Source organism: Elgaria multicarinata, chromosome 8 (genome assembly GCF_023053635.1).
Source record: "Elgaria multicarinata webbii isolate HBS135686 ecotype San Diego chromosome 8, rElgMul1.1.pri, whole genome shotgun sequence".
Classification (NCBI taxonomy): Eukaryota; Metazoa; Chordata; class Lepidosauria; order Squamata; family Anguidae; genus Elgaria; species Elgaria multicarinata.
Window position 1 is genome coordinate 10,893,200 of NC_086178.1, and position 15,297 is coordinate 10,908,496.

At 44.2% G+C, this 15,297-nt stretch overlaps 1 protein-coding gene across 2 annotated transcripts in view; it reads left to right on the forward strand.

Annotated features, from left to right (window-relative positions):
* The window catches only part of LOC134402435 (cytochrome P450 2J5-like), a 144,964-nt gene that overhangs the window by 70,264 nt on the left and 59,403 nt on the right, over positions 1-15,297 (forward strand). For both annotated transcript variants that reach the window (XM_063131873.1, XM_063131874.1), the window contains exons 5-7: positions 1,753-1,913; positions 7,193-7,369; positions 11,523-11,664. In XM_063131873.1, coding sequence (XP_062987943.1) covers positions 1,753-1,913; positions 7,193-7,369; positions 11,523-11,664 — 480 coding nt within the window. The remainder of the gene's footprint in view (positions 1-1,752; positions 1,914-7,192; positions 7,370-11,522; positions 11,665-15,297) is intronic.

The following is a 15,297-nucleotide window of genomic DNA, read 5'->3' on the forward strand; positions in this document are numbered from 1 at the left end:
CTCACTTTACCTGGCTCCGCCATCCGCCGCCGCATGGACCGTGGTGGCAGAGCCAGGCCTCAGGCTGGAAACAGGCCGTGGCATCAGTTGAAGCTGCCGCCCGGACCATGATGGAGCCAGGTAAGCTCCCCTCCCCACTTAACTGGCTCTGGAGCTTCAGCCCATTCTGAATTGCTTTGGACCATTCTGAACTGCTTCAAGCTGATCCGGACCTCCTCCGCTCTGGAACTGTGGTTCGGAGGTCTGGATCAGCCCATTCCACTTCGGATCCAGGTATCCGTAACGGAGCGGAGCACACCCCTAGCAAAAATACCATTGCCGAAAACCCCTATTGCCTCCTATTCAACACCATGAAATCCTGCTCTGGGTATTAACAAGTAGGGGTGTGCACGGACCCCCCGCTCCGCTTCTCTTCCAGATCTGCGATTTGCAGATCGGGCCGCTTCGCTCTGCCCCTGCTCCGCCTATGTCCGCTCCGCTCCGCTGCGGAGCTTCGGATCCGGATCGGAGCTCCGTTCCCCCCCCCCATAGGCTTGCATTAAGCTAAAAAAGTATACAACTTTTTTTCTGTTAAAGTTAGAAACCTCAAGTTTGGCATCATGACACCTCATGGATGTATACACACGCACGCCAAGACTCAAGGCAATCCCATCATCCCCTAATTTTCGGGGAATTTATGAAAATCAGGCACCCCATTCACACCCCTTTCAATAGCTCCGTCAATTTACACGTTAGAAACCTCAAACTTACCACCATGATAGCTTATCCAGGGATACACATGCACACCAAGACTTAAGGCAGTCCCATCATCTCCTGATTTTTGGGGAATTTATGAAAATCAGGCACCCCATTCACACCCTTTTCGATAGCTCCGTCAATTTGCACGTTAGAAACCTCAAATTCGCCACCATGATAGCTTATCCAGGGATACACATGCACGCCAAGACTCAAGGCAGTCCCATCATCTCCTGATTTTTGGGGAATTTATGAAAATCAGGCACCCCATTCACACCCTTTTCGATAGCTCCGTCAATTTGCACATTAGAAACCTCAAACTCACCACCATGATAGCTTATCCAGGGATACACATGCACGCCAAGACTTAAGGCAGTCCCATCATCTCCTGATTTTTGGGGAATTTATGAAAATCAGGCACCCCATTCACACCCTTTTCGATAGCTCCGTCAATTTGCACGTTAGAAACCTCAAACTCGCCACCATAATAGCTTATCCAGGGATACACATGCACGCCAAGGTACAAGCCAACGGCGATGGCGGCAGAGCCCGGTAAGGGACCAAGGGGGAGGGGGGTTTACCTGCGTCCGTCCGTGGCCCGTCGGCTTCTTCAATTGTGCCCGAGGTTCAACCAGAAAGTCTGGGACGCTTGCGGCCCAGACTTCCTGGTTGAACTGCGGGCTCAATTGAAGAAGCCAACGGACCGCGGACGGACGCAGGTAAGGGAGAGGAGGGCGGGGGTGTTACAGGGCCCTGCCGCGGTCGCCACATGGGCGACAGCGACAGCAGCAGGGCCCGGTAAACCCCACTTACCTTTCCAGTGGAGCTCCGGATCGTGGCGAAGGATCCGCCTTCACCTCGATCCTCTTTGCCACGCTCCGCCAGCCCCACAATCCTCTTCGCCTCCGCCTTAAGGGCAGGCAAAGCCCCCCACTCCACTTCTAATTCGATTAGAAGTGGAGCACATCCCTATAAATAAGAGCTTTTGGGTTAATATCAATATGCCTCCATTTTCAGGGCAGCCACTTGACCCTTCCTTGCCCATCACCAATGCAGTCTCCAACGTGATTTGTGCTGTGACATTTGGACACCGTTTTTCTCTTGAAGATGAAAAATTCCAGAAAATGATTGAAGCCATTGATGTTGTTTTAAAATTTATAGGCACCATCTCTCATGTTGTGAGTAGTCTTTTCTTTTCTTACTGACTCAGACAGGTCCCTCTCTTTGATCCCCATAGAAAATAACATTTTGCAAAAATGCACATGGCACGGAGGGGTGTCATGCATTTTTGCAAGGGTGAATTTGCACTAATGAAAAATTGATGCAAATTCTGGAAACGGAGGGTGGGGGAGATTCCATCAAGAAACTGACGATTGAATGAAAGGCACTTAAGGATCCATGAAACACAGACATAATGGATTTTACAGAATCTTTGCATCCCCTAGTTTGTAATCTGCTTCGTAGAATTCACTCTTCATCACAAAAGTTAAGGCTGCAGGAGCTATACTAAAGTGACCATATACAAAAGAGAGCAGGGCTCCTGCAGCTTTAACTGTTGTGAGGAAGAAGAATTTCACCAGGTGCTGCATATGTACAAGTGACACCTGCTGAAGTTCCCCTTTCAGTACAACAGTTAAACAGACAAGAGCCCTGTCCTCCTTTTCACACAGGGAGCCCATGTAATATTGGAGGGGTGATCTAAACTGATTCAGCCTTCATTATGGCTACATTGATCCACTCCTCCCTGGTTTGCTTGTGGCATCCCATTCTGCAGAGGGTCAGCTGGGATAGGAAGGAGGGAAACCAGTTCAAATGGGGGAGCATCTCACCTTCATGGCAGCATCAGTGGTTGGTGATGCCTACATTGGAGTTATGTAAGCTTCATCTCACCAGGCTTATTTTGTGCTGTTGCAGTGAAATCTATGCAAAAGACTCAAATGACGCTGACATTATAGTCTGCTTTAACTGCAAAGGACTCGGATGACGTTGACTACGTCCTGCTGTGATTGTGATCCTTCCCCCCTCCCCGCTTATAGTGAAATATTTTGGTGCGGGGAAAGTCTGGTTTTTCCAGGCATGCGAAAACACATTGCTCAAATTTAAACATGTGTTTTCATCTATCATTTTCAATGCACTGTAGTGTAGGCGTGTTTTCAAAGGGTGGTATTGCTGATGAAGGGGAGGGCTGTGGAAATTCAAATCCTTTCCTTCTCCTGCTTATGAACTCCCCGCCCCCTCCTGGCAGGGAAACAGGAGCGACTAAATCCCCCAGTTGAACAAGCAAAAAGCATGAGCAGCAAATCAAGCAGCCAGTACAGCGAGGGAGGAAAGGAAGTGGGGAGAGACTCTTTAGATCTGTTTGTGTTTTTAACCATTTTCCACTGCAAAGGAACAGGTTGTTCCATAGGTCCAAGAGCTTTGTTCAAAGCAAGACAAGGCTTGTCAGTTTCACCCAAAATGTCTTGTCAGTTTCAAGTGAAGTCCTTTGTCTGCTTCTGAATCAGTGTGTGTGTGTGTGTGTGTGTCCTTTTCCATCCTACTTTGCCCCGTTCCCCTACCACCTCCTTGCTCTCCATGGGGGTGGGGCTCCTCCCAATATCACAGACACAGGCTGTGTGTCTCTTCCCTTATTGATTCCTCTCCCTAAATACATGTTTTGCTCTTGTTCTTTTTTGAACGTGAGTTGGTGGAGGAAGGACACAGATCATACTTCCATTCCTTTGAGCATGTGAAGCTGAGTGGGGGATGGCCGGAGACACAAACAGGGGGAAGCAGAGATGGAAACATTCTCCATGGGTGGGGGGAATACTGCATCTCCCCACCCTTTTCTTTTCTTTTCTTTTCTTTTTAACAATGGGGTGTCCAGTTTTTATAGGGAGCCTCCACATGGGAAAGGATGGCTTAATCCTCTCACTAACTGTGATTTTCTTCTCAATTTCTCTCTCATTGGAGGTCCTGGAACCGCGTTTGAAGTCTCCTCCTTCATACACTGGGAGTTGAGATGGCCACTTTCTACCTCGCTTCGCTCCCCAACCCCAGCCACATACCCCCTTTTTTCCTTTTTAAAATTGCAAAAATTAAGACTGATATCCGAGGGGCTCTAATTTGGAAATGCATCCCTTTTAACTCAATGGGATTTAATTACTGAGTAAGCATGCAAAAGAGTTGACAGCAGTCTTATGTAATGTTCTACTTTGGTGTTCAGTAACATGAGAAGCAAATCCCAATCCCTCTTGTCAGAGGGGGTGTTGTCCCCACTTCAAACTACCAATAAATGGTAGGAGGAGATACAAAGAAGATCTGGGGAGTGGAGCTAACAACATGTGTGAGTAAACCTCAGTGGATCTCTGCAACACGCTACAGCAGAGGTGTAAGTTTACAAGTTTTCATACGCTTTGTAAGCACTATATAAGCACTATATAACCAAAATGGGATAATTCGACCGTAAACCAAAACAAAAGTGTACGTGGGATGAACTCATCTTCTCTGGCAACTAAAAGGGAAAAAAGGGAGTGACCCAGTTCAGATGACACACTAAGCCATGGTGGTTAAGCATTCTGCCCTAAACATTATGACTTAACATGTCATGTGAGCCATGACTTAGCGTGTCGTTTGATTCATTCCTAACCATGGTGGCTACAAAACTACAGTTCAAACTAGGGCTGTGCTCCACTCCGTTTTGGGTTATAGAAGCGGCATCGGAGTGGCCTGATTCACCTCCGTTAAAGGCGGAGGTGAAGCGAGTCGGGGCAGAGCAAAGCATCATGAAGCGGATCACCCACTCATGGAATGATCCACTTGTCAGGAAGCTCCACCAGCCATTTTGGAAATTTTTCCCCATAGGATTGCATTGCACGAACTAAGCGCATATAATGTTTTTGTTTTTCAAGCTACATCCTTGAAACTTACTGTGCTTAGAGAGTGATGATTTGGGGTCATTTGTGTCAATTTTCAGGAGTTTTTGTCATGCGGTTTGCTTGCTATTATTTTTTTTTAGAATGGGTAAAAGCGGGAGCGGGTAACTTTTTTTGAAGCGATGAGAGGCAGATTCAACTCCCAATCGTGATAAGTGATCACCTGATGTGAAGCATCCTCCAATCCCAATGTTGGAGGGGGGACTAAGCCAGAGGCACCAAGAGAAGTTTTTCCTTTCTCTCTCTTTGTGGGTTGGAGTTCGTGGAGAGAGGAGGCTAGCTAGTTCTGTGCTGTTCCTGCATTTGTTTGGAGGAGATAGGATTTAGCTTGGGGTGTGTGTGTGTTTGTTTCTGACTTCTTGCTTAGCTTTCCTGTGCTCTGTGCTTTGCCTTAGTTTGATTTATATAAATTTATAATTGTTCATTTTTGGAGTGTTTATTTGTTTCCCAACCCCCCACCTCTTCCCCCTTCTGTTAAACCCTGTGTTTTGTGTCTGTGTTTATTCATTTTCCGTATTTCTTCTATATAAAAAAGACTAAAAAAAAGAAAATTACAAAAAAAATATCTATCCTCTCTTTCTCTCTCTTACTCTGTGTGAGTGTGTATATTTGGACTGTGTGTGATTGTGTGAGTGTGATTGCTGTGCAATGCTTGTTAAGTGCAAAAAGAAAATAAAGTTTGACCATTCAAATAAAGTTTGGGCAAAGCACAACACACTTTTGCCATTTTCCCCAATAATAAATACATCGTCATCATCATCATCATCATTATTATTATTTGATAATGAGAAAAGGCAGCAGGCTGGTCCTTGGCTGGGTGCTGCTCAGCAACAGAAGCAGGAGAAGAAGCAGACAGATGCAGTCACTTCTCCAACTTGCACACGGCGTTCGCTTTTTGAGGGTCAGAAAAGTGCCCCTTTGCAAGAGGCAGGCAGGTGGCAGCAGCAGCCTCCCACCTGTGCCCGCCTGTCTGCCTGCCTGCCTCCGCCGCCTGGGTACCGTCATTGTGGGGTAGCTGGATCTGCTGGGACTTACTCCCCCAGAGATCTATGGCTTACCTGTGCAATATACTATCTCCTTAATGCCCGCCAGCCCACCCGCCTGCCTGTGCCCGCCTCTCTGCCTGCCTGTCTGTGCCCGCTTTGTGGGGTAGCAGGATCTGCTGGGACTGACTTCCCCAGAGCTCTATGGCTTAGTCATCATACATCGTGTAGCACCACTCTGCCTGCCTCTCTGCCCTCCTGGTACCTGGGAGATGTAGATGGGCTGTGTGGGTCAACCCCACAAGCCTATGGCATGCTTGCTCCCAGTGCTTCAGGGGCAGAGCTGCTGCCTGCTGCCTCTCCTCCTCTGTGCTCACCTCACAGGGCCGGTATTTGACTCAGGGCATTAGTCCTTCCTGGTGATGAAAAGGCAGCTGCATTGCTGCTGCATTCACTCTGTTTAGACATCTTGAAGTTAATTTTTGAAGTGTTGAAGATTCTTATTTAGGTTTATCTTTAAATACTCCCCACAATTCAGGGCATGTTTGGATTTCCTTTGAAATGGCCATGAATAAGGATCTATTTAGAAGCCCAGTTAGCTGTCTGCAGCTTACAAAATCCCTGAGATAGATGCATTTCTGAAAATGGGATGGGGGATATTTTCAAATATTCCCCCAAAATCAGGGCATGCTCAGATTTCCACCAATATTGGCATGAATAACAACCTTTGTAGAAGCTGTCATGGTGCCCACTTACAGGCCGGTATCTGCAGAAATCCTTGAGATATTTGCATTTCTGTAAATGGGGTGGGGGAATATGTGTAAAATTCCCCCCAAAATCAGGGCATTCTCAGATTTCCACCAAAATGGGCATGAATAAGGATCTAGGTGGAAGCTGTGATGGTGCCCAGTTGCAGGTCTGTATCTGGGAAAATGACGGAGATACATGCCTTTCTGAAAATGGGGAGGTGATTTTTCAAATATTCCACGAAAATCAGGGCATGCTCGGAATTCCTTCAAAATGGGCATGAATAACAATCTATATGAAAGCTCCCATGGTGCCCATTTTGATTTTTCTGACTTGAAGACTAAAAAAGTTTGACATTTTCAATGCAAGTCAATGGGGGCAAACATGGAGCTCCGATCCGGATCCGGAGCCCTGCCGCGTTGTGGAGCATATCATAGGCAGATCGTCATGGAGCGGACCCAATCCAGAAGTTGTGGATCAGGATCCAGAGCGGATCTGGGGGTCCGTGCACAGCCCTACTTCAAACACGCTCACTAACCCTTTGCTTCAAAGGGGTTAGCTGCTAAGGTAAGCAGTCCCCTCCCCTATACGTATCAGTGAACCCTTTCCTTTCTCCATCCCAGGATCTAGTGTTTGTGGGTTTCAGAAGAAGATGCTAAATCCAGCTTTCCAATAAATGAGAGTACAATTAATATGTCAGGCTTCAAGAATATTCCAGAGGATGATACTGAAGTGCTAATCCAAAGGGGTTGGCTTGTGTTACCCAGCCTCCTCCTTGATGATGTCAGGATTTGGCTTTTGTGTTCCCTATAGTTGTATGAAATGTTCCCATGGATCATGAACCATCTTCCAGGACCTCACAAAAAGACATTCTCTGCCCATGAGTTGGTGCTTTCACATGCAAGGGAGGAGATAGAGAAGCATAAGGAGCAACACTCCTTTCATGAGCCACGGGATTACATAGATTTCTATCTACTTCAGATGGAGAAAGTAAGTCTATGCTTTAATTGAAAACTACTCATTCAAGTTATCTTTATGTTTGAATACGACTCGTGTAAAGTATTGTTCCATTTCCTACTCTGGCTGGATAGCAATATCTCACGAGGCACCAGTAATTTCTTCTATGCCTCAGATAATCTTTTCATTCAGTTGCCCTCCTGAAAGTCAAAAAAAGGAATAAAAGCTCAATGTTTCAGATCTGCCGAACAAAGATCTAAAGGAGCTATGAACAAAGAATTATTATTATTTTTGAACAACACATGTCGTATTTATATGGAATATCATTATACATTATACATGAGAAAGAGTAAAAGTCTGAGAAAAAAAAAGAGGAGAACAAAAGGAAGAAAAAGAAAAAGAAAACAGAACAACACTTATTCTTCTTTGTAATTAATAGTAACTTAACCTTGACTGGAAAACATTAGTATTGTATATTTTTTACAACAATTTATTTATTTATTATTATTTATTTATTAATTACATTTCTATACCGCCCAATAGCCGGAGCTCTCTGGGCGGTTCACAAAAATTAAAAACATTCAAAGTATGAAACAACATTATAAAACCATAACATAAAATACAATATAAAAGCTCAACCAGATAAAAACAGCAGCAATGCAAAATTACAAATTTAAAACACCAACTTAAAATTTATTTACAGACTGTTAAAATGCTGGAAGAATAAAAAGGTCTTCACCTGGCATCTAAAAGCATATAATGTAGGTGCCAAGTGAACCTCCTTAGGGAGCTCATTCCACAACCAGGGTGCCACAGCAGAGAAGGCCCTCCTCCTGGTAGCCACCTGCCTCACTTCCTTTGGCAGGGGCTCATGGAGAAGGACCCCTGAGGATGACCTTAGGGACCGGGCAGGTACATATGGGAGGAGGCGTTCCTTCAGATAGCCTGGCCCCAAACCATTTAGGGTTTTAAATGTTAATACCAGCACTTATAATATAATATAATATAATATAATATAATATAATATATAACATTAGATGGTGACCTTGGAGTCTGCATTATATAAATATGGGTTAAAAGCTTTCAACTTGTGAACCTTGTTCAAATAACAGGATTTATATTCTTAATTTTTAAATTTTTCGTGATAATTGTCTATGTGGGAAATTTTCTGGTTTTTTATAACCCCCCCTTTTTGTCTATAGAGGTTTATTTCTTCTTCTTCTTCTTTTTGTCTAACAATTATGTTTCTTTAATCCCTTATTCTATGCATTGCACACAGTACCCTCACACAATTTCTCCTTAGACAATGCTTCTACTGACCTGATATAACAGAATAACATGAACTACCAAAAAGTCCAAATGAAGCAGTCAAAAGACTTCCTTGCGTTCTTTTTGCCTGTTGTATCTGCAGCAAACATTTCTCAGTTTGTTAAGATGAGTCAGCTATTATACATTTCTGTGGTTGTTCTAACACTCAAGGAGACCCTTTGGATGTGAGCCTGTCAAAACTTAGTGTTTTTTGCCCTGGGTAAGGTCTTTTTCTTTTTGAAATGAAATATAGTGCCTATTGCAACTATTTAGTATCTTACTGTATTCCACTCCAGGGAATCATTAAGCCCACGGGGTTGTAAAGATTTCAAGGAAAAAATCCAAAAGATCTCCTTCCTGCTCAATAAAAAAAAAGAATAAAAACAAAACTTTGTGCAACTTTAGGCAAGAATAGCCCTCAAATGCTTTGATGAAAAGCAGCATTTCAACTTTGTGCTGAAATAAAAGCAGTGTTTGTACCAGTTGAGTCTACAATGGGAGGGCACTCCACAACCCAGATGCCACAACAGAGAAGGCGCTCTCCCATATCCCACCATAACGGATGCCTCACACAGCTAGGATGCAGAGGAAGGCTCCTCCGATAGATCTCAAATCTCCAGCAGCCCCTTCATGTGGAGTAGGCTGTGTCACTGGCTTGATCACCCATCCATCCACTGAATTTCATGGTTCTTCAGGAATTTGAACCCATCACTGAACTATCTATATCTAACAATTCAGCCATTACGTCACAATGGTTTTGCTGTATACATGGGAAAGTGTGAAAGAGCATTTAATCCAGATCAGCTGATCATGCCTAAATACCGATGAGATTATTGCTGCCTCCTGTTAGAAAGGCAGCTAGTACAAAAAAGTCAAAACAGAACAAGTGTTTACAGTCCCACATGCATACAAAGGCTAAACAAAAAAGGAGACCATTGCTTTCTTTAGTCAAGGAAAGAAAACAGCTTTACTAACAAGAATTGCTTGCTTGGGGTTTGTGAAACTTGGGGGCTATTCCAGACACAGTTCCTCTATTGTCTCCCCATGTAGAAAAGCACTTTTCATGTCCAGGTGCCTTCGTTGCATCTTTTTGGAGGCTGCTCGATTCATGACTATTCTGATGGCACTGTATTTCACAGTGGGGGGGGGGGAAGTTTCATCAAAGTCTTCTCTACTCTCCTGTAGACATCTTTGCCCACTAGTCTTGCCTTGTAGAGTTCTACTTCACCTTCTGCCCCTTGCTTTACCTTAAAGATCCATTTGCATCCTATGTCTTTCTTGCCTGGTGGTAGTTTGGTTAGGCTCCACGCAATGGTGATTGGTGGCCAATCTGAGTGACGGGACAGAAAACAGGTTACCAGAGTCTAAGCCAAGGGCATCATTGGACATGGAGCAAGGGAGTCACCAGAGGTGGAACAGTCCACGATTCTCCCTCAGCCAGCAACCCTTACACAGAAAGGAAGCACTCGGGCACATGAACTTCAAGTTTATGAGTGCAAATGAGGATTGGGTAAATCACAGAGAAACACAAAAGCACTCCTTTAGACCCATGTTCTCTTGTTCTAGTAGAGAACCAAGTGACTTTATGTTCACAAATGCACAGGAGGATTGGAGGGAAGTCCTCAAAGCACACAAAATCATGATGCTGCCACTACTAATGATAATATCCTCAAAGCCACACAGCCAGGGCTGTCTCTGTGTCCATGATGGGCAGCCGGGCTAGCCATCGTTAGTGAGTCTTCTACTCTGGCCCCAACACTGATCTTGCACACGACATGTGTGCAAGCACACACTAGGCTCAAAGTACATTAACAATGCAAGAAGATTTTTCACTACATATTTTAGTGGAAACCATTTCCCATATTTTCCTGGAAGCTAAAGCCTTATGTCTCTTCCATGGTAAAGAACACCAATAGAGAAACACACCAAGCAGGATATGACACTTCAAAAACATTTTGAAAACTGTATACGGAGTGTGTCCTGGGCCCCAACAGTTGTCACTATTGTTATAAATTGTTTTAAAGCAGTCGTGTAGATTCTGCCACAGTATAAAGCACACAAATACAGAACACACACACACATTAAAGAGCTCTCTTATACACACATGCAGACTTATACACACACTCAAGAAAGATATATAGGCCTTAGCTAGACTGGGCTTTATCATGGGGTGAACCACAGGATTGTCCCTGTGCGTCCACATGATGCACAGAGGGTCCCAGGATCAGGAAGGGATGGTCCCTTCCTTGCCCTGGGATCTCGCCCTCCCCTTTGGGCCTGCTTTTTCTGTGGTCCCTGGATGAGCACGAGACCATGGAAAGTATGGTCCGTTGCTACAGTTTGATCTGGCTCTGTGCGATTAATCGCACGGAGCTGGGAGTCGCGCTCAGGGCACAGCGCCCCTCAAGAGCACTGTGCCCATCGGGGTTAGGGTGGGGGAAGCAGGGAAACTAAATTTAATTAAAAAAACACTTACCTTCAGAACATGAGCATCCGTGCGCTGCTTCTCCTTTAAAAAATTCAAATAAACGGCGGGCGCGACGCCTCTCTTCCTGAGGTCGTCACGCCTCATGTGTAAATGGAGGAGGGATCTTGTGTTAAACACAACCTGAGATCTTCCCTCCTCTGCTCTGGATTATAAGGTAGGTCTAGCAAAGGCCATAGAGTGACTCACTGCCTCATTCAGCCAAAACAGTCAAATCATGCCGCAGAAGATGATGTCTGCACATAGGTCAGTACAAGGATCTCGAAACACTCGACTATGAGACATAATTGGCTGCTAGGACAATAAGGGTGGCACATAAGGTAAGGAAGTGCTGAGGAACAGCCAATAATTCGTTCTAAATTCAATCTTACCTTTCCCCACTTCAAATATCAGAGCAGGAATGACCCAAACTCTACTTATGATGAAGAGAACCTGGCTCAGTGCATTCACGATTTATTATTCACGGGAACAGAGACAACCGCCGCTTCTCTGAAATGGGCACTTCTCCTCCTGACAAATCATCCAGATATCCAAGGTCAGAGAGCTGTGTTCAAGGGACACTCTTGATCCCAATCATGTCATTCTTTTAAGATTTCTTACCTTTGAAATGTTGTGCTAAGATGAGGAAGCTTGTAAACAGCTGGGATTGTTTAGCTTGGAAAAAAGGATGTTAGTGGGAGGAATGATAGTGGTGTACAAAATTATGCATGGTATGTAGAATGTGGTCAGGGAGACATTTTCCTCCCTTTCTCAAAATACCAGAACCCAGTGGGGTCATCCCATGAAGCTGATTGGTGAGAGATTCAGGACTAATGAAAGGAAGCATTTCTTCACACAGCACATACTTAAAATATGGACTCCATGACCACAAGATGCAGCGATGGCCACCAATTTGGGTGTCTTTAAAAGGGGGCAGGATAAATTCCTGGAGGAGACGGCTACTAGCCCCGATGGATAAGTGCAACCTCCAGTATCCGAGAAAGTAACAATGTGTGCACCAGTTGCTGCTTAACATGGGTGGGAAGGTGCTGTTACATCATGTCCTGCTTTCTTGGTCCCTGATCGACAGCTGGTTGGCCAGTGTGTGAACAGCTGGACTAGATGGACCCTCAGTCTGATCCAGCCTGGCACTGATTGTGCCCCCTAAATCTGGTGTGTGAAGATAGAATCCTGCCTTAAGTCCAGGGAGAGCTGCTTCCAGTCAGTGTCAAGAATCCTGGGCTAGATGGACCCATGGCCTGACTCAGTATAAGGCAACTTCCTATGTCCCTAGAACCTTTCTTAATGAAATGGAACTGACCTATACATATATGAGATTATGAATGATCTTTAAGAGGCCAGAACCAGTATGGCCTACCAACTATTAGCACAAAATACAAAAACACTGCCTCAATAAAACTGTTCATAAAGAGTGATAAACTAAGAATTGGCAATTGTAACAACTCTGACAGGTGTAACAACATTCAAATGTAGAGCAGTAGACCATAAAAATGGAACTCAACTTTAGTTCAAATACACATTTGGGGACCTAGTTCTTACTGTTTTTACAATAGATTTCTATAGTGATAGCATTGGTGTTTCAATCTACCATAGGTCATACCTAGTCCAACCTTAGGAAACATAGCACCCTGGGCAAGGGGTGCCTTTGGTGCCCCTCCTTCCACCCCGGTGGTCACCTTTGCAGGCTACCCGGAAGGCTGATTGAGCCTGTTGCAAGTGTGATGTTGCTGCCTCCTCAGCTCTTCTTGGGGCCACCCTGAGCTCAGCTCCCCGGGAGAACACCCAGGGTCAGGCTGTGCAGCTCAGTTCAGCAATGTAGTGGTTAGTGTGTCAGAATGAGAAACCCAACTTCATAATTGTTTATTAACTGTGTGTTTTAACAGTGATTTTTTAATTCCTTGGAATGTAAACCACGTAGAGATTTTCTGATATCAAGCAGTATACAAGTATTGTTAATAAATAAATAGACTATCCCCACATAGCCATGAAACTCACTGGGACGACCTTGGGTCAGTCTGTATTTATCCACCTAAGCTTCCTCACAGGTCATGAAATGGGGGTGGTAAGGAGATATGTATGTTTTTAAAAAATATATCTTTAGAGGAAAAAGTGGGATAAAAGTGTTTTAAGCTGAGTGGTTCAGCTGTTGGGGTGCGTAGAAATGTAATGAAGAAATAAAACAAATAAATAATACATGAATTTTAGTTTGTGATTCATTAAGAGAATTAAATTAGGACTGTGCACGGACCCCCGATCTGATCCGCATCCCAACCCACAACTTTTGGATTGGATCCACTCCACTTTTGGATGATCTGCCTCCATTCTGCTCCATTCCGCAGTGGATCCGGATCCGGATCTCCGCTTCCCCACCCCCCCTAGACTTGCATTGAAAATGTAAAATGCCCGTAATTTTTTTAGTTTTCAAGATAGAAACATGAAAATGGGCACCATAATAGCTTCTAAATCAATCCTTAGGCATGGCCACTTGGAAGGACATTGGATCATCTCCTGATTTTTGGCAAATTTTTAAAAGATTTCCCCAAGTTACAGAAATGCAGTTATCTCTGTTAGTTTGTAAGCTACACACATGGAACTGGGCATCAGGATAGCTTATAAATAGATCCTTAGTCACGGCAACTTTGAAAGAAATCTAATCATGCCCTGATTTTTGGTGAATTTTTAAAATTAAACCTTAATCAGAAACTTCCTCTCAGGTTAACCACTTAAAAAATGAATACAGGGAACTTCAAGATAGAAATATTAAACAGGGTGAGCATGCAGCACACAGCTGGTCATGTGAGAAACAACTCAGACCTCACGTTGTCGGCTTGGGTCACAATACTTTCTAAAAACTAAATTTCTTTCATGCCATGCACTCATTTCAAAATGCTATAATGTGTTGGTTTTTCAAGATGCACACACCTCAAACAGAGATGCCATTCAATAGACGATCCTTTCAGGCTCCGTCACAGTTCACACACTCCAGGGTCTACCCAGCCAATAATTGTAATAACAATAACAATAATAATAGTAATAATGATGATGATGATGAGCCTACATTGTCGCAGAAGATTCAGTGATCATGGCAGCAGCACGTACAAAATGGAGCTGCCTTTTCATCATGATGAAGGACTAATGTCCTGAGTTAAAGCAAGACACGCACAAACCGGCCCTCTGAGGCGGGCACAGAGGAGGAGAGGCAGCAGGTGGCTTTGCCTCTGAAGCACTGGGAACAATTATTATTATTATTATTATTTATTTATTTATTTATTTATTTATATAGCACCATCTATGTACAGGGTGCTGTACAGAGTAAAACAGTAAATAGCAAGACCCTGCCGCATAGGCTTACATTCTATTAAACTCATAGTAAAGCGATAAGGAGGGGAAAAGAATGCAAACAGGCACAGGGTAGGGTAAACAGGCACAGGGTAGGGTAAAACTAACAGTATAAAGTCCAAACAGCATCAAGTTTTAAAAGCTTTAGGAAAAAGAAAAGTTTTTAGCTGAGCTTTAAAAGCTGCGATTGAACTTGTGGATCTCAGATGTTCTGGAAGAGCGTTCCAGGCGTAAGGGGCAGCAGAAGAAAATGGACGAAGACGAGCAAGGGAAGTAGAGACCCTTGGGCAGGCGAGAAACATGGCATCAGAGGAGTGAAGAGCACGAGCGGGGCAATAGTGTGAGATGAGAGAGGAGAGATAGGAAGGAGCTAGACCGTGAAAAGCTTTGTAGGTCAACAGGAGAAGTTTGTATTGGATTCTGAAGTGGATTGGAAGCCAATGAAGAGATTTCAGAAGTGGAGTGACATGGTCAGAGCGGCGAGCCAAGAAGATGATCTTCGCGGCAGAGTGGTGGACAGAAACCAACGGACTGATGTGAGAAGAAGGAAGGCCAGAGAGAAGAAGGTTGCAGTAGTCCAACCGAGAAATAACCAGTGCATGAACAAGCATCTTGGCAGAAGAGACAGACAAAAAGGATCGAATCCTGGCAATATTATACAGGAAAAAAAGACAGGATTTAGCTACTGCTTCAATATGAGGAATAAAGGAGAGCGAGGAATCAAATATAAAGCCAAGACTACGAGCTTCCTTGACCGGAGTAAGCGTAACATCATTAACAGTAAGAGAGAATGAGAGATGAGGAGAAGGTTTAGGAGGAAAAACAAGCA